The sequence below is a fragment of the Pituophis catenifer genome, unplaced genomic scaffold (assembly GCF_029215685.1).
Source record: "Pituophis catenifer annectens isolate HBS135680 unplaced genomic scaffold, rPitCat1.0.hap2 SCAF_13, whole genome shotgun sequence".
NCBI classification, from domain to species: Eukaryota; Metazoa; Chordata; class Lepidosauria; order Squamata; family Colubridae; genus Pituophis; species Pituophis catenifer.
The window spans coordinates 7,490,127-7,515,802 of NW_027256893.1; the positions used below are offsets into that span (position 1 = coordinate 7,490,127).

At 43.0% G+C, this 25,676-nt stretch overlaps 1 protein-coding gene across 1 annotated transcript in view; it reads right to left on the bottom strand.

Moving 5' to 3' along the window:
* Positions 1 to 6,950: 6,950 nt before the first annotated feature.
* PLA2G15 (phospholipase A2 group XV) overlaps positions 6,951 to 25,676 on the bottom strand; it is a 31,615-nt gene continuing 12,889 nt past the window's right edge. Inside the window, exons 3-6 of the mRNA XM_070952996.1 lie at positions 23,640 to 23,758; positions 22,686 to 22,784; positions 13,050 to 13,274; positions 6,951 to 10,297 (exon numbers count right to left, since the gene is read on the bottom strand). Coding sequence (XP_070809097.1) covers positions 9,786 to 10,297; positions 13,050 to 13,274; positions 22,686 to 22,784; positions 23,640 to 23,758 — 955 coding nt within the window. The 3' untranslated portion in view covers positions 6,951 to 9,785. The remainder of the gene's footprint in view (positions 10,298 to 13,049; positions 13,275 to 22,685; positions 22,785 to 23,639; positions 23,759 to 25,676) is intronic.

The window sequence follows — 25,676 nt, forward strand, 5'->3', positions numbered from 1 at the left end:
GGGTATTTTACCAGAGAAAACTAGTAAAGATAGTATATATTTGATTATACATGTAATAACAGCAGCAAGGATTGTTTATGCACAAAAGTGGAAAGCAGAGAATATACCTTCGGAGGGAGAAGTAATTAAAAAATTTTTAGATTGTGCAGAAATAGATTAACTATGATGATAAAGGAAAGAGAAGATACAGAATATTTTAAGACATGGAATAAATTTTACTATTGGTTAGAAAAGAGATACAAATGTTTTTTAAAGAGATTTTTTAAAAAAATTTGGTGGTAATTAGAATAATATATTAGTAGAAAATCTTTGTAATGGATTTGGTGAGCTTGAAGACAGAAGAGAAGAAACTTTTGAAGATAACACCGAAATGTCATATGGAAAAAATGAATGATGTACTAAATGTTTGTTTGTCTTAAAAAATAAAATAAAATAAAAAAGAGGAAAAGATTGTTTAGGGTTTAACCTTATTCCTTGATGATAAGATACCAGAGTGTGACCCCAGAAAAACTAGTTTGGAATTCAAAAGATCATTATGATAGGATGATCTGTGCTTTTCAGATCTTCATATAATCACTGAAATGTGATGGCCATTGCTAAACGCAAGTGTGTGTTTATTTTAAGCTCTATCTGCGGTTAACACAGATGTTCTGCCCTCCAACAATATATGGAGAGAACACTAACCCTAACCCATCTTCTGAGGATTGTCATGCATGATCTCAGGATCCATGTATGAAAGGTATTTTATATTCTGGTACACATTTTTATGTGCTGTTGTTCTGAGTTTTCTGCATTCGTGCTGTTTTCTGTTTTGCCATATGAAATAATAATAATCTGAATAAATATTAGCTTCTGGACTGGAGTGGGACGGTTTTGAGAGAGAGAGAGAGAGGGGGGGGAAAGAGAGAAGGAAGGAAGGAAGGAAGGAAGGAAGGAAGGAAGGAAGGAAGGAAGGAAAGAGAAAGAAAGAGAGAAAGAAAGAAGGAAGGAAGGAAGGAAGGAAGGAAGGAAGGAAGGAAGGAAGGAAAGAGAGAAAGAAAGAGAGAGAGAGAAGGAAGGAAGGAAGGAAGGAAAGAGAGAAAGAAAGAGAGAAAGAAAGAGAGAGAGAAGGAAGGAAGGAAGGAAGGAAAAAGAAAGGAAAAAGAAAGAAAGAGAGAGAGAAAGAAGGAAGGAAAGAAAGAAGAAAGAGGGAGAGAAAGAGAGAGAGAAAGAAAGGAAGGAAAGGAAGGAAGGGAGGGAGGAAGGAAGGAAAGAAAGAAAGAAAGAAAGAAAGAAAGAAAGAAAGAAAGAAAGAAAGAAAGAAAGAAAGAAAGAAAGAAAGAAAGACAGACAGTTGTGGCCTTTCCAATGTGTTTGGAGCCGATTGTGGGCGTACAAATATGCCTCCATCTCCTTTTGTCTCTTGAAAAAGGAAGGCTATGAAATATGTTGCTCAGTCATAATTTTTTTAGCCTTCTGACATGCTGGGTTTTTTGCCAATGTTTGATTTTACACTTTGTCAGAATCACTGAGCCAGAAGGAGCAGAAACAGAAACTGATTGGAAGAGAAACTTCCCGGAGGACCAGCCCTCCTGGTTGGTCTGTTGGACTACGTAACGTTTGCCTTTTGTAGCAGTTTTATTTTTAAAAAATACCCCTGAGCTGTAAAAAAAAAAAAAAATAAATAAAAACAGGTTTGGTTTTGTTTTTTTCACAAGAAAAATGCTGGAGGGCTGCGATCTGGTGCTTTCTGGGAAACGTCGCCCATTTTCCTAGAAGAAAAGTCCAAAAATAAACTGGAATAACTGTGGACATTGTAGAGTCCTAGGCGCCCTCTGATCTCGGTTGTTTGCTTGCAGTTCGTTACCCAACTGGGTATCATCTTCATCTTTGTTTACCCTAGTTGAGTAATGGAATGTCTGCAAGAGAACCAAGGACTCCACAGTTCAACCCTGAGTTAACATCAAGATCGCGAGAAAGCTCTAGTACCGGCTACTGAGACTACGCTCGAAATACTCCATCCCAAAATGAGGATGATCCAGATTGTTAGGGGGAATACACGGACTCTGTAAACTGCTTAGAGAGGGCTGTAAAGGACTGTGAAGCAGTATATAAGTCTAAGTGCTATTGCTAAGAGAAATTTGGAAGAAATTATTAAACACACTGAGAATATGGATAGGCTGAGAGGGAAGGACGCCCCCAAAAAATCAGCTTCCATGGTTGAGCATTGAATCTGAGTCTCTGCGGCCCCAGTTCAACACTTTAACCCTTAGGCAACATCTGCTGTTACCTAGTGTGCAAATTCAGGAAATCAGTAAGAAATTAGGCTTTTAAAAAAAACACACACACACACAAAGGATCTGAAAGCAAAACTATTGAGTTCAAGATAATCCTTGATTTACGACCATTTGTTTGGTGAATGTCAGGGGTGGGCTCCTACGGGTTCGGCAAAGTTTGGGGGATCCGCTAACCAAGGATCGCTAGGGTTCAGCGAACCCCCAAATGCCACCCCTGGCTAGCCACACCCACCCCACCCCTCCCACCCCACCCCTCCCAGGAGTCTCCAAGCAGCCTGTTTACATTCCAGGTAAGTGCAAGGGCCGCGTGGAGGGTCTGGGAGAGTGAAAAATGGGCCTCCAAAGGTTCCGGAAGTCCAGAAACGGGCCTGTTTCTGGCCTCCGGAGGGCCTCCAGACCCCGGGGGAAGGAGTTTTCGCCCTTCCGGAGGCTTGAGGAAAGCCTCCAGAGCCTGGCGAGGCTGAAAAACACCCCCTTCCGCCATGGTGCAGCCGGCCGACTAGGCCACGCCCACTATGGCCACACCCACCAAGCAACAGGGCAGCAAACCCATTGCTAAAGGATCTGAAGCCCATCCTGGTGAACCTTCAAGTTTACAATGGTACTAAAAATAGGTCCAGTCTTACGACCAGTCTTGGCACATATGACTGTTGCAAAGTTGTTGCAAGCAAAGTTAGCAGGTGGATTCGCTTAACGACAGTGGCAAAAAAAAAAAAGTTGTAAAATTGAATACGGTTATGTGATGATTTATTTAACAACCTCATCACTTAAAGTGTTGGAAGTTCTAGGCCCAATTGCAGTTATAAGTCGAGCGCTATCTGTACAAAGAACATTTATGGAACATTTGTGTCTTTCAGTTAGCTGAAAGCCTTTATTGATCTTTAATTTTTTAAAACAACAAGATAAATATATATATATATATGAAGATTGGCTTTTTGTATTCTAGAATTTGGAATCTAGGATTTTTCTTTCTTGTGGTTTCTCTTATGGGGCATTCTTTCTGAAAGGGCATGTCTACAGTTGAGGCATGCATTTATTAATTTTTGGACAGAAGAAAGAGGTAGGCACAACATAGATAATATAAGCAGTAATCTTGACACTTTTCACAGCTGAAGGTTGAAAAAGTGAGTTGTTTGGATAGCAAACATTCCAGGAGAAGCCCTGCCCTCTGCTGGCTAGAGAAGGAAATTCATTTTAGCTACTGATTAAACCAAGTTTAATTCTCTCTGTTTATTTCCAGAAGGGAAAAAAAAATCCCAGATCAAATATAGCTCTTTAGGATCAGAGCTATGATCACATCTTCGTGGTCATGTGGCCGGCATGACTCAGCACCAAAGGCGTATGGAACGCGCTTACCTTCCCACCAAAGGTGGTCCCTATTTTTCTACTTGCATTTTTTACGTGCTTTCGAACTGCTAGGTTGGCAGAAGCTGGGACAAATAACGGGAGCTCACCCCATTAAGCGGCATTAAGGATTCGAACCGCTGAACTGCCGACCTTTCGATCGACAATCTCAGTGTCTTAGCCACTGAGCCACCACGTCCCTGCACTTTCAGATTAGTTCCTGCCATTATTGTTAGTAGGAAAGAGGGCATATTTCCTCTTCTTTTGTGATGCATAAGAAGTCACTGTTGTTATTGTTGCACAACCAGGTGTCGAGTGTGAATCCAAAGAGATTTCAGCCGATCAAAAACTGTAATCTCCTCTTGGAGAGGTTCCTAAGAAACAGGAGAGTGTAACACAAGCTTGACATACCCCAGAAGAAAGTGAGAACATTGCATAAAACAATTATGGATGTTGGGCAGGTGGTGTTGTGGCCCGTCAGTGGCCTGTGCAGTTTGTAACTGAATCTGACAACAAGGAGGCTGGTGTGGTGCTGTGCCAGCAGCCTGTGCAGCTGGCACTCAAGTCAGACAATGAGGAGGCTGGAGAAGATGTGGTGCCAGAGGCGGGGATTCAGCCAGGGCCTTCAGAACCTCCAGAAGCTCCTTTAAGTGAAGAGGATGAAGAGGAGCCGCTTCTCAATGCACGGGCGCGCAGAGCTGCCAAAAGGCAGGAGTGGCTCCTCAGGAGGAGGTCTCCTCGAGAGTAAGGCTTGGGGCCAATTGGCCACTCCCTTAGCCTATTTAAGGAGGAATGCCGACTGAAGCAATTTGTAGGGAACAACTTTAGTTCAATCTCCTTCGTGTCTGGATTCTCTGCAAATTGCTTCTGGGCTTTCTGCCAACCATAGTAAGATTGTGATTACTTTATCTTTGGTTTCTTGTAGGCTGTTAAGAAAGTTTATTAACAGCCTTTGTTTGAAAAAGACTGAATTATTTTAGTAAATTAAGTTTTATACAGACTTTGTGTGTGCTGTGTTCTTTGGGGTCCGTAGCTGGGGCAGAACAGGTGTTGTGAGGTTCTTGCAAGATTTCCCCACTTTACATAGATGCCACATTGATGTCTGGAATCATGCAGATTTGTCACACTAAGCCAGAGAAGATCTTTAGCTGGATTGAGGTTCTACTCAAGTCCTTGTGTCTAATCGAAGAACTTCATGTCTACCAATTTCAGTGAATTACACACACAAACCCTTTATTTGGCCAACCCAGGGGAGGTCCACATGGGTGCTTATCTCATCTGAAATCTGATTTTAGTTGTTTATCACAGGTCAATCCTCTACTACACCCAGGCCCTCCATATTCACTTTACATCCAAACACAAGAAAGCCATAGCGAGTTATCATCCTTGAAAATCAAAACACATTGGTGTAATCCGTAGCACTTCAACTTTTATTAAGTTATTAAAATACGACAAATGTGGAAAAAAGAAATCTACTCGTTCATACACAAAAAGAAACGGTTTATAAAAACAAGGAGCCTTGGCAGACAGCGTTCTGTACAAAATACTGTTAAACCGAAGAGCAACGTGGTTACTCTGCTTCTGAAACTCTCGAGTGTCTCAACACACCCAACACAAACAAGCTTAATAGCAAGAACTCTCTCAATTTGCACTTATTGCTTCTTACACGGAGTGACCTCTGAACTTTGCTGCAGCAACACCTTAAGTGAGGGATCAACTCCCATTTAGCATCTGCACAGTTATGGTATATACCAGTGATGACTAACCTTTTTGCCGTCACGTGCCAAAAGCGGGGGTAGCACCGGGGGGGGTCACGCGTGAGTGTGCCCACCCCAATAATTCAATGCGCCCACCCCCTGCACCTGCGTGTGCAACCCCACCCCCCCCCGCGCTCCCACCATTTTTGGCATGTGATGGCACAGTGGGCCTGGTAGGCCTGTTTTTCGCTCTCGAAGTGGGGCGGGGAAGGCGGAAACGGCCCTCCCCACTCCCCCGGAGGCCCTCCAGAGGCCAGAAACAGCCTGTTTCCCAACTTCCGGTGGGCCCAAAAGGCCCAAAAATCAGCTGGCTGGCACGCGCATGCACACTGGAGCTGACCTAGGGTAACACTCACGTGCCCACAGATATGGCTCTGTGTGCCACCTGTAGCATGCGTGCCATAGGTTCACCATCATGGGTATATACATTCATACATCTACATACATACATGTGGGTATATGTACATATATATATATACATACATACATACAAATGTACACATACATATACACACAAATATATACATATACACACACACACACACACACACACACACACACATATATATATATATACCAGGAGTGGGATTCAGCTGTTTCGGGCAAACCGTTAGTGCCAATGATCAGCTGAGAACGAACCGGCTCACTCCAATGATCAGCTGGACCTGCCACCTGCCCCTGCGTTATACTGACCTATATTTCCTTTGTTTGAAGCCCAGCTGATAGGCGTGGCAGAGCGGATTTCCACGCCTCAGCTGTTTTACTCACCGGGGCTGCAGTAAAAGATAAGTGTTAAAGCTGTTTCCAAACATACTGCGCGCGCGCGGAGTGTGTGTTTGGCGCGCGTGCTTAGCGAACCAGTTTTTGCACCGGTTGAATCCCACCATTGATATATTCATATATATATATATCTATAAACACACATACACATTCGTTCATTCACACACACATACAGATGCTGGATTATATATATAATCTCAGTACTATATTTGGTCCTCAGAAAGTATTTGGGTTTTCAAAAAGCCAAATATCTGTGTGGATTAAAAACTGTTTATAAGCACTTGTGATTTGCAAGACACACCTTGAGCCTAGCGAGGGAACCCAACCCTCAGATGCTCTTGGTAACTAATAAAACCAAGAAATACATCCTAGGGCGGGGCCTGCAACCAAAATCATCTTTAGCCAGTGAAAAACATGATTCTTGAGTACTTAATTCCATAAGCTATTAAAAAAGCCATTGTGGCTGTTAACACTTGGTTCGGAAAAGCAAGTTTTGCACAACTAATCCGCTACTTGAGGTTCATTTGTGGCCGTGAGTCACGGATAAATTAAGACACGGGGCAAGCTGGAATCTACTTAGAGGTTACAAGCCAACATAATTCTCAATATTAAGTGGTAAGGACAAACACTTTTTCATTGATCCTGGATGGCCACATGTATAAACTGTGGGTTGTCAGAGTAAGAAAGACCACATAAATGGCCCAAAGATGAATTTTCAGAGGATGACACCAAAAAGGCACCACATTGACAAGAGTAAAATTTCTTGAAAGAACAAAAAAAAAAAAAACCCAACAACAAACATTTATAGAAGCACCAACAAGATAGCTAAGGAAGTTTTGCCTAATCGTATTTGACAGCTAGCAGTGGATACAAACATTGATATGAAAACTGTCACTTACCTGGCAGGGAAGGGCCCAACCTTGGCCACTTTCAAAACCTGTGGACTTTCAACTTCCAAAATTCCACAGCCAGCATGTTGGGAAATTCTGGGAGTTGAAGTCCATAGGTCTTAAAGTGGCCAAGGTTGAACAGCTCTAGCCTATATGGATCAAGGATCAGAGGGGAAAATTCTGACAGCACAATGAAATTGGATTGAGGCACGCACAGAAGTCTCGCTTGGTCTACCGAGCAACCGATTCCTCTATGGACATGTGTGCAATCACTGGATTAATATTAGGATTTAAGTATCAACTGAGATTAGCGGTGGGCATCTGCACATTTGGGGAGGGAGAGCCACTTAGATGCCCGCTTCCTGCGCCATGCATCTTGTAAACAGTGTCAAGAGAGGCAAACACTGAAGGAAATTTCGCATCCTTCTGCCAAGCATGGAGTTTCATATCCCATTCTCGGCACCAACGAGCTCAGCAGAATTTGCTATCGAGGCCAAATGAAGGATCTACCCTTAAAAGGAGCTTAGAAAAGTGCATTTTTTTTGGCCCCAGTGCTTCACCTACCACTTAATGGTACCTTGAGGCTTTAAATGTAGGCTAGACAAGATGCAATGATTCCTATGAAACATTTCACTCTCTAATCAAGGCCACGGGAAGGTGGCTTTTCAGGTTAAAGGGCCACTGTGATCCCAAAGAACCGGCAATTGTAACTATATTAAAAAAAGAGAAATTTCCTGACAATGTGGAGAGGCGTGGCTTCGCAGAGTTCTCCTCACAGAAGAAAGTGGTGGAAAGTTCGAGAAGTTGTAAACCCGTTCGCCGCGATGCTCAGCAACCTTTCAACAAAGTACGGGCATGATTGAACAAAGAAACCAACACCGATTCGATGCTAAAAATGCTTTTCTCGACTTGGATAATAGGATGGGTTATAAACCCTGATCCCCTTTTGCAGGCAATCGGCTTGCGAGTCTGTCCTTAAAACATAATGAACTGAACAGCGCAAAATTTTACAATCTAGGAAAAAAAGGCAGAAACATATTACATGTTAGTGACAGAGCAGATGTTTTGTGCCAATTCCATGGGTGTGTTTTCTCAGGCCCCGCAGGCCAAGGTCTTAGAATCAGGAACAATAATACCATTTGCTCAAGGAGTCTTCAAGTGGTGCTCCGCATTCCGGTCAGAGAAGGCCTGATTTGAAATCACGACGTGGAAACATTACAGATTTGTTCTGATATTCCAGCTGGGAGGTTTGGCACAGATCTCAAGGTTTTTTGTTTTGTTTTTTTTGCATTCAAAGCATTCGATGAAACCACCAATTTGGAAAAGGTCCAATTTATCATTCAAACGTCCGCAACTACATTCAACAGACAGGAAGTCTGGGTGGAATAGGACAATGCAAGCTGAAACCAGCAATGAGCTTGCATTCCTCTAAAGTAGGAATTCAACTTCGGCAGTTTGTGGACTTCCAGCCCCTAGAATTCCCCAACTAGCACTGCCGGCTGAAGAATTCTGGAAGTTGAAGTATACAGGTCTACCAAAGTTGGACGCCCCTGTTGTATAAAGAGACTCGGGTTATTTGCTATCAATCAGATGACTACAGATGACTACAGCTACAAATACCAAATGGCAGCCTTTGAAACATTCGTCTTCTCCAGCCCCAGATAATTTTAGGTGTCGTTTCTTCAAAGGACTTCCTCGCAAGCGCTTGCTGCAGATCCGAGGGATGCCCTTCAATTTTATTTTATTTTATTTGGGCTTTATGCAAGACGATACGATCAAAGGAATAGGCTGGAGAATTGACACCACCAGGAGAAACACCAGAAGAAGAAAAAACATGTGTATCGAGTGTACATCTGGATTTGAGGAGCTGACCCCAGTAGCAATATGTGCAACAGCAAAAAAATAGTGGGATTAGTATCTCACTTCAAAAAAAACAAACAAACACAAAATGGGTTGTTAAGAGAATCCCTCCAGATCTCAAAAGCGAAAGGCATCTGGCTAAAATAATTCTTATCTGAACACTGGCCCTTTGTGACCATATTGACGCCGTCAAAAAGTATTGAAGTCGCAGCTCCTGTAATTGATGATCTAGATCACCGGCTTAAAATATAACGTGAAAGTCATTGATGGCGAGCAACTTTGGCCTTCCTCTTGTCAAGTAGGAATCAAATGAATACGCTCGTCTCATTTTAGGAAACCTTGTTAAGCTCCTGCGTTGTCTTCAAGAACGGTTCACATTTGGGCTGGTGAGGCCAATCTAAGGTTAAACCCATGCCTGTCTAGTCAAACACCCTTTGCAGGGGTGGGGGGGGCTTCACAATTCCCAGGTTTATACTGGCAACAACGACCCAGCATTGGTGACCTTTTGACGAGGACATCCTAAGGCCCTGTCCGTGACATTCTAGCTCAATAAATATAGAAAGAGGAACGTTGTTCTCTGCATCCCAGAGAAGTGGCACACCGCCTTCATACAGATGGGCACCGAGACGTGGCACCTTGTGCATTTTGTCAGGCCTGTTACCAAAGTTACTCTAAAAAAACAAGTAACCCTTAACTGATTTCCAACAAGATTCGATAAGCTCGGGGGAAAAGAAAAAAAGAAAAAGAAACAGCAGCAGCTTTAAAAATAGAATTCCAAAACATTCTTTTGTGCTTCCCCGTTGGAAAAGGAAAAAAAAAAGGGGGGGGGGGAAAGAGTCTTCAATCCTCTTGGAGGAAAAAGTGAAACTCTTACTGCATCACGAGCCGAAAAGAACTTTTTTAACGTAGGAAATGGTTAAGTTATTATAGAGCATCTCGATATGTTCACTTCCTGGCAGCTCGTAAAGCATCACCTTTTGTTCCTGCTGATCTATCCACTTCTGGCACTGTAAGGCACTTTCTAAGTTTACTGTTCCGTCTCCGTTCCCGTAAAAGATCTTCGGCTCTTTATCTGGTAAGCTGTCGTAGAAAAACGAGTCTGGGGTATTGACCCCAGTGCCGTAAAGGCAGTGCGTGCGTACGCCCGGGGGATTCATGCTGTAAATCAACGCTTCCGTAGCTTTTCTCATCAGCCAACCATCTTCGAAACCGATGTCCGTATAAAACTTCTGGAAATCCCGAATTGTGTAGTTTGCGGAAGGTGTGCTGACGAAGATCTTCCCCGGGGACCAGGTGTAATTGTAAGGAAGCAACCAGTTGGTGGAAACGGCGGATCTCTGCTGGTCCCTGATCTTGAAGGAGCTGATCACGGGGATCCGGTTGTTGTCCCCTGTAACATTAAAGCAAGGACTCGTTAGGAATTCAACTGATCATATAAACACGTTAATTCCAGTTTAAGCAACCAGAAAAGAGAAGGAAAAAAAAAAAGCACAACTTGGAACTTAAGAGTATTTTCTAAGAAATTACATAAGGACCCTTTTCCTCAACAAATAATGTGGAGAGGAGTACTCATATTGCAAAAGTTGGAAATAACAGCTTGAAGCATGTTAAGAAAAGCTGCTCTCCTTCAGTAACAGAGTTGGAAGGGACCTTGGAGGTCATCAAATCCAACCCCCTGCTCACGCGGGAGACCTGTACTAGGGATTCGAACCACCGAACTGCCCACCTTTCTGATCGACAAACTCAGAGAGATTATATCAGATGAGTTTTGAAGATATTGTTTGATAGCGTTTTATTGAGACCATTTCTCAACATGGACAGGGCAAGCCATTAGTACATAAAATGAGAGGGAAACCCCACCCCCTTCTAGTACTGATGATGTTGCCTAGTGTGCTAATAAAACGTCTGCAAGAAAACAACCAACTCAGAGAGCCCCAAGGATCCCGCATGATGTTACCTGTGTTTCCTAATCTCTTAAGATTAGGAAAAGCACCAATGGACCTTTAATTATCAGTCAACTTCTCACAATTACGGAATCCATCAAGAAAAACTCAAAAGCATTTTTGTTCTCTTGAGATCTATTCATTCTTTTTATGGGTGTTTCTGGGCAGTCATGGAAGTTGCTTTTTCGTACACAGCTAATTTCCATCTCTGAGGTACAGATAGTTCTCAATTTACAACAGTTCATTTAGTGACTGTTTGAAATGGTGGCTTCCATTTTCAGTACATGAAACACTATTCCAGGCACAGGACGTTCTGGTTTAATTCTGAATCATACTTATGTTCTGGTGGTACTCCACACGTCAATTTACCGTATTTTTCGGAGTATAAGACGCACCTTCCCCCCCTCCAACCCAAAAGAGGCTGAAAATTTGGGTGCGTCTTATACTCCGAATGTAGCTTTTTCGAAGCTTTTTTTTCCAGCCCTAACGAGGCGCTAGAGTGAAGTGATCTCCATGCTTTGCTCCGACTCTCAGCTGTTCTTTAGAAGCTTTTTTTCAGCCCTAACTAGGCGCTAGCTGAGTGAAGCGATCTCCCTGTGCTTTGCCTGCTTTTCTCATTGCTGCTTCCTCTCAGCTGTGCCTTAGAAACTGTTTTTTTTATCCCCAAGAAGGGGATAAAAAACCAGCAAACTAATGTGCTGAAGCTGACCAGATTAAGGATGCTAGCCAGATGAATACCTGGTAGGCAGATTTTTTCCCATTTTCCTCCTCAAAAACTAAGCTGCGTTTTATACTCCGGTGCGTCTTACACTCCGAAAAATACGATACTTGGCTAGGAAGATTTCTGTCCCATTTCAGACTTCATCCTCAACCGCACTGAATTTTCCCAGGCTTGGTGTTTTGCACACAATGACATACAACTAAATGTATGTTTTCCAAGGCTACAGTGTGTAGTATTAACCTCATGGTGAGAACAAAACACCCTTCATTCTAAATGCAGATTGTCTGGAGTATTTAAATCCCACCATTATTATTTGGATAACTAACTCGAGTTGGTGTATATACTGAATAGTCCCCTCCTCCTGTTTTCCCCACAACAACTCTGTGAATTGTGTTGGGCTGAGAAAGAGAGCAAGAGCAAGAGCAAGACAAGACAGACTGGCCCCAATTCACCCAGGCTTTCATGGCTAAAACGGGACTAGAACTCCCAGTCTCCTGGTAATTGACCCAAAGTCAACCAGCTGGCTTTCATGCCTAAGGTGGGACTAGAATTCCCAGTCTCCTGGTAATTGACCCAAAGTCAACCAATTGGCTTTCATGCCTAAAGTGGGACTAGAATTCCCAGTCTCCTGGTAATTGACCCAAAGTCAACCAATTGGCTTTCATGCCTAAGGTGGGACTAGAATTCCCAGTCTCCTGGTAATTGACCCAAAATCAACCAATTGGCTTTCATGCCTAAACTGGGACTAGAATTCGCAGTCTCCTGGTAATTGACCCAAAGTCAACCAATTGGCTTTCATGGCTAAGGCGAGACTATAACTCCTAGTCTCCTGGTAATTGACCCAAAGTCAACCAATTGGCTTTCATGCCTAAAGTGGGACTAGAATTCCCAGTCTCCTGGTAATTGACCCAAAGTCAACCAATTGGCTTTCATGCCTAAGGTGGGACTAGAATTCCCAGTCTCCTGGTAATTGACCCAAAATCAACCAATTGGCTTTCATGCCTAAACTGGGACTAGAATTCGCAGTCTCCTGGTAATTGACCCAAAGTCAACCAATTGGCTTTCATGGCTAAGGCGAGACTATAACTCCTAGTCTCCTGGTAATTGACTCAAAGTCAACCAATGGGCTTTCATGCCTAAGGTGGGACTAGAACTAACCATCTCCTAGTGATTGGTCCAAAGTCATCCCAGTCTCGTGATGATTAGCCCAAAGCCACCCAATGGGCTTTCATGCCTAAGGTGGCATCTCCAGGTGATTGTCCCAAAGTCACCCAGCCAGCTTTTTAAAGGCAGGACTAGAGCTCCCAGTCTCCTGATAATTGGCCAAAAAGTCCCCCAGCTGTCTCCTGATTTCTAACCTGGTGCCTTCATCACCAAACAAGAATTATAGTATTGCCCAAATTACTCTTTGAGGCTCAAAGTATGCTGAACATATCCAGCTGTACCATAGTCCCTCATATCCCTCTAAACCCACCTACCTGATGCCAACACTCGGAAAGCTTTAGCTACTCCTCCCCACGGAGCCCCCAAGGAGACGAAGTCCCTGATGTATTTGTCTTTCCATTCCTGGGGCTGACGGCTGAGGAAGTACAGAGAATACATGTTCCCCATGCTGTGGGCAATTAGGACCACCGGTTCGCCATACTCTTCGTACATGATCTCAATCAGCTTCTGGAGAGCTTCAAAATAGTCGCTATTCTCATCTGCAAGGATGAAGACACAGGAGTTATTCAGCGGAAAGAAAGAAGTCATTGCCTTCGTTCAGTTGACCTGTCAATAGATTACTAACTTTCAGATTGGCTATTGCACAAGCTGAAACTGCCAGGGAAAGGATGCAAGAATTATTAATAGAGTAATGATTTATTTCGGGGTAGCTTTATACGTTAACGAACAGGCTCTGCCCAAGGAAATGTAAGAAAGGTGAACGGTTTAATCAATCAATCAATCAATCAATCAATCAATCAATCAATCACAAACACTTCCGAGGGATGTTGCTCAAGTTCTGAATTGGTTATTTGCTAAGTAATTCCTTTTAATTAGGGAGATGTCTTTACCTGAGGTTCAAGATAAAGGTAAAGATTCCCTTGCACATATGTGCTAGTCGTTCCCGACTCTAGGGGGCAGTGCTCATCTCCATTTCAAAGCCGAAGAGCCAGATCAGCTATTTTCAGAGTAGTTATGGACAAACCAAGGAGATATAGCCACAGATTTAAATGGTATTAACCAACAGAATAGAATATTTTATTGGCCGAGCGTGATAGACACACAAGGAATTTGTCTCGTAGTGTACATGCAAAACAACAAAGTAATAATAATTATAATAATGATATCAATAAGAGAAGGCAGTGGAACAGATGAGAAGGATAAAAGTAATACAGCCATAAGATAAAGGTAAAAGTACAGTGTTCTGTCCCCGTCTCCACACACACACACACACACAGCCAGCCGAGGGTTAAAGGAAGCACTTGGCACGCACAGTTTGTTATCAGAAACTTGGCAGCAATACGAGCACCGACTGCCAAGTGCTTTTACTTAATATCCCTTCACCAGATAAACAGAAATACACACAGTTTGCAAATAGTCCAGTTCAAAACAAGAAACCTTCGGCAGATTTAGGCATTGTTCAAAGTGACTAGCCAGAGTTAGTTTTTGTCCGTCACAGAGTCTTAAATGGCCACCACACTCTCTTATATAATCTCTGGGGTGTGGTCCAGTGACTCAGCCTAATCCCTGGCACGCCTCCTCAACTGCTGCAACCGTTTATCATGCCTTCGTTGGCGTGGATCCAGGAACGACAGATCGCCTCCATCGCTATCATCGGAGACACCTGGCTCCTGGCTAATCTCCTCTTCCTCGGCCGGCACCTGAGACAGTGCCAGAGAGGAGGGGCCTGGAGAGGGAGGCCTGGCCGACTCCTCTCCTTCATGTTCGGAGCCTTCTCCCTCCGATAAGATAGGCTCGGAGGACGGAGCCACAACATACAGGTAAAGGTTCCCCTCGCACACATGTGCTCGTCGTTCCCAACTATAGGGGGCAGTGCACATCTCCGTTTCAAAGCCAAAGAGCCAGCACTGTCCGAAGACGTCTCCGTGGTCATGTGGCCAGCATGATTCAACGCCAAAGGCGCACGGAACGCTGTGACCTTCCCACCAAAGGTGGTCCCTATTTTTCTACTTGCATTTTTTTTTTAATGTGCTTTCGAACTGCTAGGTTGACAGAAGCTGGGACAAGTAACGGGAGCTCACCCCATTGTGCGGCACTAGGGATTCAAACCGCTGAGCTGCCGACCTTTCGATCGACAAGCTCAGCATCTTAGCCACTGAGCCACTCCATCCCTCAAGAAAGGGATGAGGCTCAAGAAATCCCATTTAATTATCATTCGAAGAAATGTGTTGGAAGTTTAAAAGATCCCCTAAATCAGGGGTGTCCAACTTTAAACTTGTCAACTTTAAGCTTTGTGGACCTCAACTCCCAGAATTCTCCAGCCAGCATGGGGAATTTTGGGAGCATGTTGGCTGGGGAATTCCGGGAGTTGAAGTCCACAGCTCTTAAAAGTTGCCACGGTGGGACACCCCTATCCTAAATGAAGGAATCCTTTCCTCCTGTGTCTCACACTTTTGAAAGGACCCAAATATTCCTAGGGTAGATCCCATGATCTGAGAGTAAGATGTTGCAACTGCAAATGATATAATAACTGCAACACACCCAGAAAATACATATATATATTTACACAATGATTTTATGAAGGATATGCACTCTGGCACATTTTCAGGGAGGCCCTAAAGTTAATCTTGATTTCAACAATATTTATAAAACTATGAAGACATACTTGCATTTCAACTTCTGATATAATCACAGAATAAGGACTAAGTCTGGCTAAGACTTCAGTGCTGTCCTTATTTTCTGACACTCCTTCAGCGAATAACAATCACAGAAGTGAAACCTGACATTTCTGATGAAAACTAATTTTGAAAATTCTTTTTTAGAACTGCAAAATTTTTATTCTTTACATGACCGCCTTTAACCAATTTAGCATTAAAGCCCAACAGTTTGAGTTCAGTGTTGAACATCTATTTTAAAAAGAACGATATTTATATACCTTGTAGATGATTTATTTAGTTTTGTGTTTAAAAAAAAACCTTGTCCTTGCTTGTTGTGCGATATTTTAAAGCAGGAATTACCATATTTTTCAGAGTATAAGACACACCTTTTTTCCCCCCAAAAAGAGGGTGAAAATCTGGGTGCATCTTATACTCCGAATGTAGCCCCACCCGGCTTCTCAAACGGAGGTTTCAGAGGCTGAAAAAAGCGTCAGAAAAAAAGCTTCAGAAAAAAAGCCCCCAAACAGAGTTTTAGAGGCCATTTTTCTGAAGCTGTTTTGGAGGCTTTCAGAGGCAGGAAAAAAAGTTTTTTCTGAAACTCTGTTTCAGAAATTTCAGAGGCAGAAAAAAAAGCAAAAAAAAAAAAAAGCAAGGCACAGAGCTCACAACCAAGGAACCTATTGCTAAAATTCACCTCTGGGAACAGCTGATTGGGGATATTCCAGGAGGCTGATCCACCTACCAATCAGCTTTTTTCTTATTTTCCTCCCCAAAAACTAAGGTGCGTCTTATACTCCGAAAAATACGGTATCCATCTTTTTGTTAGTAGCACTGCACATTCTTTTCATTATTTCTATTATTGCAGTGTGTTTGTTTAAAACTGTAACAGTTTACACCAAAAAAACTGACAGGAGTTTTGTCAATGGACTCAGTTTTCTAAAAGTTTCTGCCTGAAGTTCATAAATCCAAGTAAAAACTCATGTAGCAAGATAAAATATATTCTGGGCTTCGGTTAAAAAAAGTCTTGGTCTTCCAAATAAAGGGAAACCAACTTCTATAATCTGTCATAAACAAACAGCCAAAAGCACGATTTGGATCAAACGCTTGCAAACTCCATATGTAAGATCAGCAACAGACTGGGTAAAATAGAGAGGAGCGTTACTTTCCACTGTTGGGATGATTTTTTTTTTCAGCTGTTTTTATGTTTTTATCAGACTCTCTCTCTCTAATATTTTATCGGCTTTGGCTTTCCTGCAGCATCCGATCAGTGAGGCGAGAAGACTGATTGGCAAACAGTCTCGTGACATTCGGTTGCATCAGAGGCTAAACTGCTCAAGGATATTTGCATGCAGTTCTTAGGCTCTCAAATTCCTAAGGTTGCTTAAGTACAGATTAGGCGAAACCTGGTTCAAAAACAATAACTGTGAAAGGGACCTTGGAAACTTAAGTGGACAATCACTTAGACATGAGTCAGCAGTGTGCGGTAGCAGCCGCCAAAAAAGCAAATACAATCCTCGGTTGTATGAATAGAGGCATAGAATCAAAATCACGTGAAGTCTTAGTTGTGAAGTTTCCGAAAGATGCCCTAATTAATTCATGAGCCATGAGCCGAACTTCAAAAGAAATACAGTCATTTATTAAGAGCACCATTTCGGCAATATTCGGATGCAGTTAGAACTAATCCCACGTAGATTTACGTTCCCCTATGACCCTGTCTTTCCCCTCCTCTCTGACCATGTCATAAATCACATTCTCCGATTAACCACTTTGGCTGGCTGTGAAATCCAACACCCTCCTTCTGATTGCGGTCAGGAAGAATGTATGGAATGCACTTCAGTTAGGGAAATCAATCAGCTCTATCAGTTCTCCCTCCGTCCTGCTCATGGCAACTTGAAAGCTTTGCAAGTTGACATTAGTACTGTTTTATAAAGCCTTAGTAAGGCCACACTTGGAATCCTGCATCCACTTTTGGTCACCACATTACAAAAAAGATGCGGAGACTTTGGAAAAAGTGCAAAGAAGAGCAACTAAGATGATTAAAGGCGTGGAGACTGAAACATATGAAGAATGGTTGCAGGATTTGGGTTTGGCTAATCTAGAGAAAAGAAGGACTAAGGGCAGTGTTTCTCAACCTTGGAAGATTGAAGATGGGTGGACTTCAACTCCTAGAATCCCCCAGCCAGCAGCGCTGGCTGGGGGATTCTGGGAATTGAAGTCCACCCATCTTCAAGCTACCAAGGTTGAGAAACACTGACTAAGGGGGACATGATAGCATTATTCCAGTATTTGAGAGGCTGCCACAAAGAAGAGGGGATCAATTTATTTTCCAAAGCACCAGAGCATAGGACAAAGAAACGATGGATGGAAACTAATCAAGGGGAGAAGCAACCTGGAATTAAGGAGAAACTTCCTAACAGTGAGGACAATTAACCAGTGGAATAGCTTTCCTTCAGACCTAGTGGGTGTTTCATCACTGGGGGGGGGGGTGTTAAGACGACACTGGACAGAAGACAGAAGAAGCCACTTTTCTGAAATGGCAGAGGTCAGTGATGACTAACCTTTTTGTCGTCGCGTGCCAAAAGCGAGGGGAGCACAGAGGGGTCTGGCGCAGATGTGCCCACACCCATAATTCAATGCACCCCACCCTCCCATGCCTGCACATGCGACCCCCCCCCCCTGCGCTCCCACTTCTTTTGGCACGCGATGGCACAGTGAACCCAGTAGGCCCGTTTTTCGCTCTCCCCAGGCTCCAGGGGCTTTCTAGGAGCCTGGGGAGGGTAAAAACAGCCTTCCCCACCCACCCGGAGGCCCTCCGGAGGTTGGAAACAGCCTGTTTCCTGACTTCCAGTGGGCCCGGAAGGCCAGAAAATCAGCTGGCTGGCACGCACAATGGCACTAGAGTTGAGCTAGGGCAACGCTTGTGTGCCCACAGATATGATTCCGTGTGCCACATGTGCAATAGGTTCTCCATCATGGGTATAGGTTCTTCTGCTTGAGCAGGAGGCTGGACTAGAAGACCTCCATGGTCCCTTCCAGCTCATTCTGATTCTTAAAAGCAAATGCAAAAGCAGACATGAATTATCCCTAAAGAGTTTCAGGCATTTTATTTACAGGTATTCAGAAAAGCCACTGGAGAGAATAAACTCCGCTCTATTCTAATTCTGAGGTTTTTAAGCACAAGCAGCAGTATGAACCGGTCAGAAACATGCAGGGTGGATTAAAATCAATGATTTTTTTAAAAAAAAATCAAAAAAATCAGCTTTTTTTTATTTAAATCAGATTTTTTTTGATTTTTATCGAATTTATTTTAATAAAAAACTTTTGGGGTAAAAATCTATCGTAAGATAGTTTTCTATTTAAGATACATAAATAATTTAGTTTATTCAGCATGAAATGGAGCTTAGTTGTGTAGCATGAGGCTGTGTATTCTGCAACACTGGGACTATCGGTGAGTCAACAGTGGGTCAAAGGAGTAGCAGAGATGACAGTTGCTCTTTAAAAATTATGATTTAAATCGAGTTGATTTAAATCAAGCCTTTTTACTAGTGATTTAAATCATGATTTAAATCAAATCCACCCTGGAAACATGTGATATTTTTATTAGGCATTTTACCAGAAATATATAACAAAGAACTGCAGTATTTAATTGTGAATCTTCTAACAGCAGCTAGAATTGTATTTGCTAAAAATTGGAAAGAAGAAATGATACCTACGGATGAAGAAATTATTAGGAAAATGTTGGACTGTGCCGAAATGTGTAAACTGACATTTGAAATAAGAGAGCAGGAAGAAAAACAATATTATTTGATATGGGATCTATTTTACCATTAGGTAGATAATAAAAAATGGTGATATGTAAGTAAATGTTGAAATACTTTAAATGATGATACAACCGATATATATTATATAAGAATAAATTTTGGATATGTAGTGATATTGTGAAGAGAGGAGAGGGCACTAGGGATGCAAACCGACCAATGTACTGTCTGTCCTTGATTGAATGAGTGATGTTTATATGTTTTCTTTTTTTCTTTTTTTTTTTGTTTTAAAATAAAAAATGATTTGGCAAAAAAAAGAAATAAAATAAAATAAAAAAAGAAACGTGTGATTGCCTGAATCCCTTGTCAGACTAGCAGATTAAATGTCTCGCACAGCAACAGAAATATTGGGCTCAATCGTGGTCATAAGTTGAGGACTACCTGTACTCTAGTCCTCTTTTATGTTTTTGGCTACCGTATATTAACAAGGAAATTCTTTTCCTCCTGAACAAGTTGGAAAGCTTCCACGCAGCATATCCAACGTTCCAAATTCTTATGAAATCTAACCCTCACGATCTTGTTTTGCAAAGATAGGTAAAGGAAGCAGCACTTTGCAAGAATGAAAGGAAGGTTCTCTCCTACACACACACACACACACACACACACACACACACACACACACTGGGGAAGTTGTTGGGGTTTTTTTTTAATTTATTTTTTATGTTTTGCTCTTTAGCGGTTGAAAATAAAACCTGACAGGCGAGGCAACAAAATTACAATCTCAAATGCAGCTGCCAAATGCCGAAGAAGGAACACAACCAGCAAAAATAGCATCACATCATGTGCCAAAGGGACATCTTTCACAATGGGCTGGGATTGGTTTTTGGGAGACAAATCGCAGAAGCTTCCAAACAGGGGCGGGAGAAGAGATGAGCAACGCAGCAGAAAACATCCTAGATCAGTGTTGGTGAACCTTTTCGGCACCGAGTGCCGAAACTGGAGCGTGCACATGCCGGAAACTGGAAGAGCAGCCGCCCGGCACACACATGCGTATCGAGCCGCTGTGCTTCCATTTTCCGGCATGCATACACGCATGAAGACCAGATGGCCAGCGTGCATGAGCACACTGGAACGCAAAAGAGCAACTGCCGACAGCGCATGTGACCAGAGAGAGATGGCTCTGCGTGCCACTTCCGGCACATGTGCCGTAAGTTCCCCATCACTGTCATAGATCAATGGTAAAAAGCAAAATTTCTTAGGACAGAAAGCGGACAAAGTTTAATTCATGATGTTCAGGGGGCTTAATTATACCACCAAAAAAAAAAAAAGATGGAATTTCAGTTGCACCATAATGATTTTTTTGGAGAATAACCTGAGAACACCTGGTCACTGTATACAAACAGAATAACAAAGCTGGAAGGGACCTTGAAGGTCATCTAGTCCAACCCCCTGCTTAGGCAGGAAACCCTACCACCACTTCCGACAAATGGTTATCCAATCTCTTCTTAAAAACTTCCACTGTTGGAGCATTCACAACTTCTGGAGGCAAGTTGTTCCACTGATGAATTGTTCTAACTGTCAGAAAATTTCTCCTTAGTTCTAAGTTGCTTCTCTCCTTGATTAGTTTCCATCCATTGTCCTGTCCTCAGGTGCTTTGGAGAATAGTTTGGAGAATAATACCCTCTTCTTTGTGGCAGCCCCTGAGATATTGGAAGTCTGCTATCATGTCTCCCCTAGTCCTTCTTTTCATTAAACTAGACACACCCAATTCCTGCAACTGTTCTTTATATGTTTTAGCCTCCAGTCCCCTAATCATCTTGTAATCATTATCCTTTTTTTTTCCTCCCCATTTATGCATTTGAAAATTTAAAGTCAAAAGGACCGGGTGATTCATCCATTGAGAAAATAACTGCCAGGGGAGATAAAACCCCACATCAAAAACAGAGTTTTTAAGTACCAACAACATTCTGATTCTATGTCTTCTTACCTGCACAGGCTACATATGCTACTCTGCCTGCTGACATGTGACCATTTGAGGGGGACATGGGACATTTCACAACGAAGTGCCAGGTTGCCCATCATCTCGGTGGCGCAGTGGTTAGAGTGCAGTACTGCAGGCTACTCCTGTGGACTGCCGGCAGTTTGAATCTCACTAGGCTCAAGGTTGACTCAGCCTTCCATCCTTCCAAGGTGGGTAAAATGAGGACCCAAATTGTTGGGGGCAATAGGCTGACTCTGTAAACCGCTTAGAGAGGGCTGCAAAAGCACTGTGAAGCGGTATATAAGTCTAAGTGCTATTGATACTGCCCTTCGTGCGTTCGTCCTCCCTCCCTCTCCTTCACCTTCCTTTCCTTGGTGATGCTGGGGTTAGAATGCAGTAATGCAGGCTAACTCTGCCCACTGCCAGGAGTTTGATCCTGACAGGGTTCAGGATTGACTCAGCCTCCCATCCTTCCGTGGTGGGTAAAATGAGGACCCAAATTGTTGGGGGGCAATAGACTGACTCTGTAAACCAGTTAGAGAGGGCTATAAAAGCACTGTGAAGCAGGATTTAAGTCTAAGTGCTATTGCTATCTTGCTTTTTAATTGTTTAACCTACCTTAGAAAGGATGGAAGGCTGAGTCAACCTTGAGCCTGGTGAGATTCGAACTTACAGTAATTGCAGACAGCTGGTGTTAATCACAATGCTTTTAGTCTGCAAAGCCCCCAGGCCCCTGGTGGCTGCTTGAAAATAACTCTGGAGAGAACAGGATAGCATAGGACAGGCTTCTGTGGGGCAAGGCTGAGGGAGAGAAGAGAATAGGATAGGGGAGGCTTCTGTGGGGCAAGGCTGAGGGAGAGAAGGGGATAGGATAGGGGAGGCTGTGGGGCAAGACTGAGGGAGAGAAGGGAATAGGATAGGGGAGGCTTCTGTGGGGCAAGGCTGAGGGAGAGAAGGGGATAGGATAGGGGAGGTTTCTGTGGGGCAAGGCTGAGGGAGAGAAGGGGATAGGATAGGGGAGGCTGTGGGGCAAGACTGAGGGAGAGAAGGGAATAGGATAGGGGAGGCTTCTGTGGGGCAAGGCTGAGGGAGAGAAGGGGAGAGGATGGGGAGGCTTCTGTGGGGCAAGGCCGAGGGAGAGAAGGGAATAGGATAGGGGAGGCTTCTGTGGGGCAAGGCTGAGGGAAAGATGAGGATAGGATAGGGGAGGCTTCTGTGGGGCAAGGCTAAGGGAGAGAAGGGGAGAGGAGAGGCTGATCGTAACTACTAATTAAGTTTCAAGCTGTAAGTGTCAATTTATCAAGCCCCATCACATAGTTTTGTAGCGAAGCACGGGTATTCAGCTAGTAAATAAATAACCTTAATTTTCTGAGTAAAATTATCTACGAATACTTGAAGTCCAGAAGCAACCTTGGTGGGGGGGGAGAGAACCCATTATTTAAAAGGTGGCCTTTTGCTTGATAGCACGGTAGTTTTCTTATTAAAACAAACTTTTAATAATCTTATTATCCAAAGATTTAAGAGCCCAAATCCTTATAATAATGAATGTCATACTTGGTGCCTTCCGCCAATCGTAAGGGGCGCCTCTGATGCTTTCATCTCGCTCATAGCCCAGGTCTACCAGTTTTTGCACCAGTGTGTAGAAGTATGTGCCTGAAGATAAAGAGAATTTGTGAGTCAGCAAAAGTTCAATCAACAAATCTTCCTTTTGCACAGAGCGAGCTTAGATCAGGGATTCTTCTGCAACCAATTCTCGTGCCTTGCTTTTCAAGGGGGCCATGGACTGAATGAGCTATTATGTGTAGAAATACATTCCTACTCACTTTGAAGCTTTTCCCTTTTTATTACTAATTTAAATTAACAAAATGTACTTATTTTTAATTTAAAAATATTCTTTTAAAAAAAAATACTCAATTTCTGCAAATGTCCACACCAGGTTGCATTATCTTTCAGTTTAATGTTTCCTTAGTTGCTGAAGGCAGGGGAGGAGGGGGCGCGATGGCTCAGTGGATAAAGATGCTGAGCTTGCCAGCTGGAAAGCTGACAGTCAGGGCTCGAGTTCCGAGTGCTGCGTATATGATGGGGTGAGTTCCCGTTACTTGCTCCAGCTCCTGCCCACCTAGCAATTCAAAAACATGCAAATGCGAGTAGAACGAATTGTTTCCTACAAAAGCCCCCTCCCCGTTCACTCCTCTTTTGTTTCCTATGGGAGGGGCCAATCATCTTCAAGGTGTGGCTTTACTCCCAAGTTGACCCTGCTTTCTGAGTTGTTCTTGTCTTCTGGCAGCTCTGCGCATGCGCACACTGGTAACGGGCTCCAGCTGTTCCTCTGCCTCACTGCTGTCTATCTCCCTCTCTGCTTCCAACTCAGAGCCCTCGTCCGAGTTTTCTCCAGCCCCCAGGACTGGCCCATGTTCCTCCCCAACCTCCTCACTGTCCGACTCTGCTGCCAGCTCTCCTGGCCGCAGGCGGGCCAAAACCATACCTTGATGAAAACAGATTACGTACCAACACTTCTTTTACTAGGATCAAGGAACTCCAATGCAAAGGTCTTCCCAAATCCAGGGACTTTGATATTGACCCCATCCGGGGGAGCAGTAGCGCCGCTAGTTCGATTGTACACTAGCCTGGAGAGAAAAATCAGCATTAACTCAAACAGGAACAGAATCGTATCTCGTCGTGTATTGTAGCCTATTTTCATCCTCCGTGCCAATCTTTCTGGAAGTTTATTAGCTGGTAGCCGTCAGCATGGACTTTATGGACCTATTTTTCTGGATCTAAGTCGTTTAAAAAAAAGGGGGGGAGCCTGTTTGAGTTCTAGTGATCAAAATACTCAGAATATATTGAATTTTGTTGAAAAGAAGGTAGCCAACTCGTAAGGTTCTAGTGGGTTGCTTTGTTCTGAGCTGAAAATAAATTGTTTGAAATTAACCATATTCTATTTAATACTTACACATCGTAGCTATCAGGTAAATAAAAATCTACATCTTAAATGGAATTTGGTGAACTTGTTTCTTCAATATCGGTTTTCAGTATCATTGCATACCATTGCAGGGCAAAAAAAAAATAAGTCTAGGGAGTGATTGCCTTCCTTTTAATAATTTACTGGTAAATTGAATGTGCCGTAAACATTAGCCTGCATTTTGGCACATTCCACTTAAGAGTTGGGACGCTGTCAGTCCGCTTTGAGTAGTTTAATGAAGTTCTTCAAGAAGACTTAATACAGCCTAAGAAATTCACTTACTCACTTAACGCTGCAAGTCCAAAAAATTAAAATTTAATTGTTACAAAAGAATCCTGAGAATGACACTGTTAGTTCACCTTTCCCAATCAAAGGGGTACTGGGCTATACAGCTCTCAGAATTCAAAATCACCATGGATAGGCAACAGGCCCTAGAGATCAGAATTCTGGGAATTATCATTCCAACGCATTAGTTAATTAAGACACATTCGTTAGTTTTAAGCAAACTAATTAGGTTAAAACTTAATTGCCAGTTGGTTTTTCTTAGCCAGTGGTGTTCTCCACACCACACCTTTATAATCAAGATCAATAGAAGCATGGATGACCTACCAATCCTGAAATCTCACCGTTTTAACGGTTTCACTTAATTTTGCAAATGATATAACTAATGACTGCAAATGGCCATTCTGACCAGTAAATGAACAAATGCCTTTGTCAACGAGAGATTTATTAACTTGCTTCTACTTTCCAGTTTGGAGAAAGTAGAAGGAAAGGGGGGGGGGAGATTACATCATCTGTACTGTTTGTTCTTTTTGAAGTACTGCACATGTATGTGACAACTAAATTGATCATTAATTCACAGCTAACATGCAAAGAAGACAAGGTAATCAGATGCTTGAAAAGTGACTTGACCACTATTTATTCGTAGTAATGTCACAAGATTTAAACCTTAAGCCTTCCTATGTCTAGTGCCACAGCCTTTGGGGGTACCTTGCTCCCAGGAGATTCATCCACCCACCCTGGCCCTATTTAAAAGATAAAGGTTCCCCTCGCACATATGTGCTAGTCATTCCCGACTCTAGGGGGCGGTGCCCATCTCAGTTTCAAAGCCAAAGAGCCAGCACTGTCCGAAGTCGTCTCCGTGGTCATGTGGCCGGCATGACTCAACGCCAAAGGCGCACGGAACGCTGTTACCTTCCCACCAAAGGTGGTCCCTATTTTTCTACTTGCATTTTTTACGTGCTTTCGAACTGCTAGGTTGGCAGAAGCTGGGACAAGTAATGGGAGCTCCCCCCGTTATGCGGCACTAGGGATCCGAACCGCTGAACTGCCGACTTTTCAATCGACAAGCTCAGCGTCTTAGCCACTGAGCCACTGCATCCCTCTGGCCCTATTTAAATAAGCCTTAAAATTTGGCTCTATCTCCAGGCCCTGAATTGGGGATGATGGGTCCCTTAGTATGGTCTTCTCCAACCCCAGGTCCTGAATTATTGTGGGTAATGAAACCCTTGGTAGGATTTTCTGATCAATGAGTGCTTTTTTTCCAGATTTTGGATGATTTAATTAAGTTATATACCGTATAT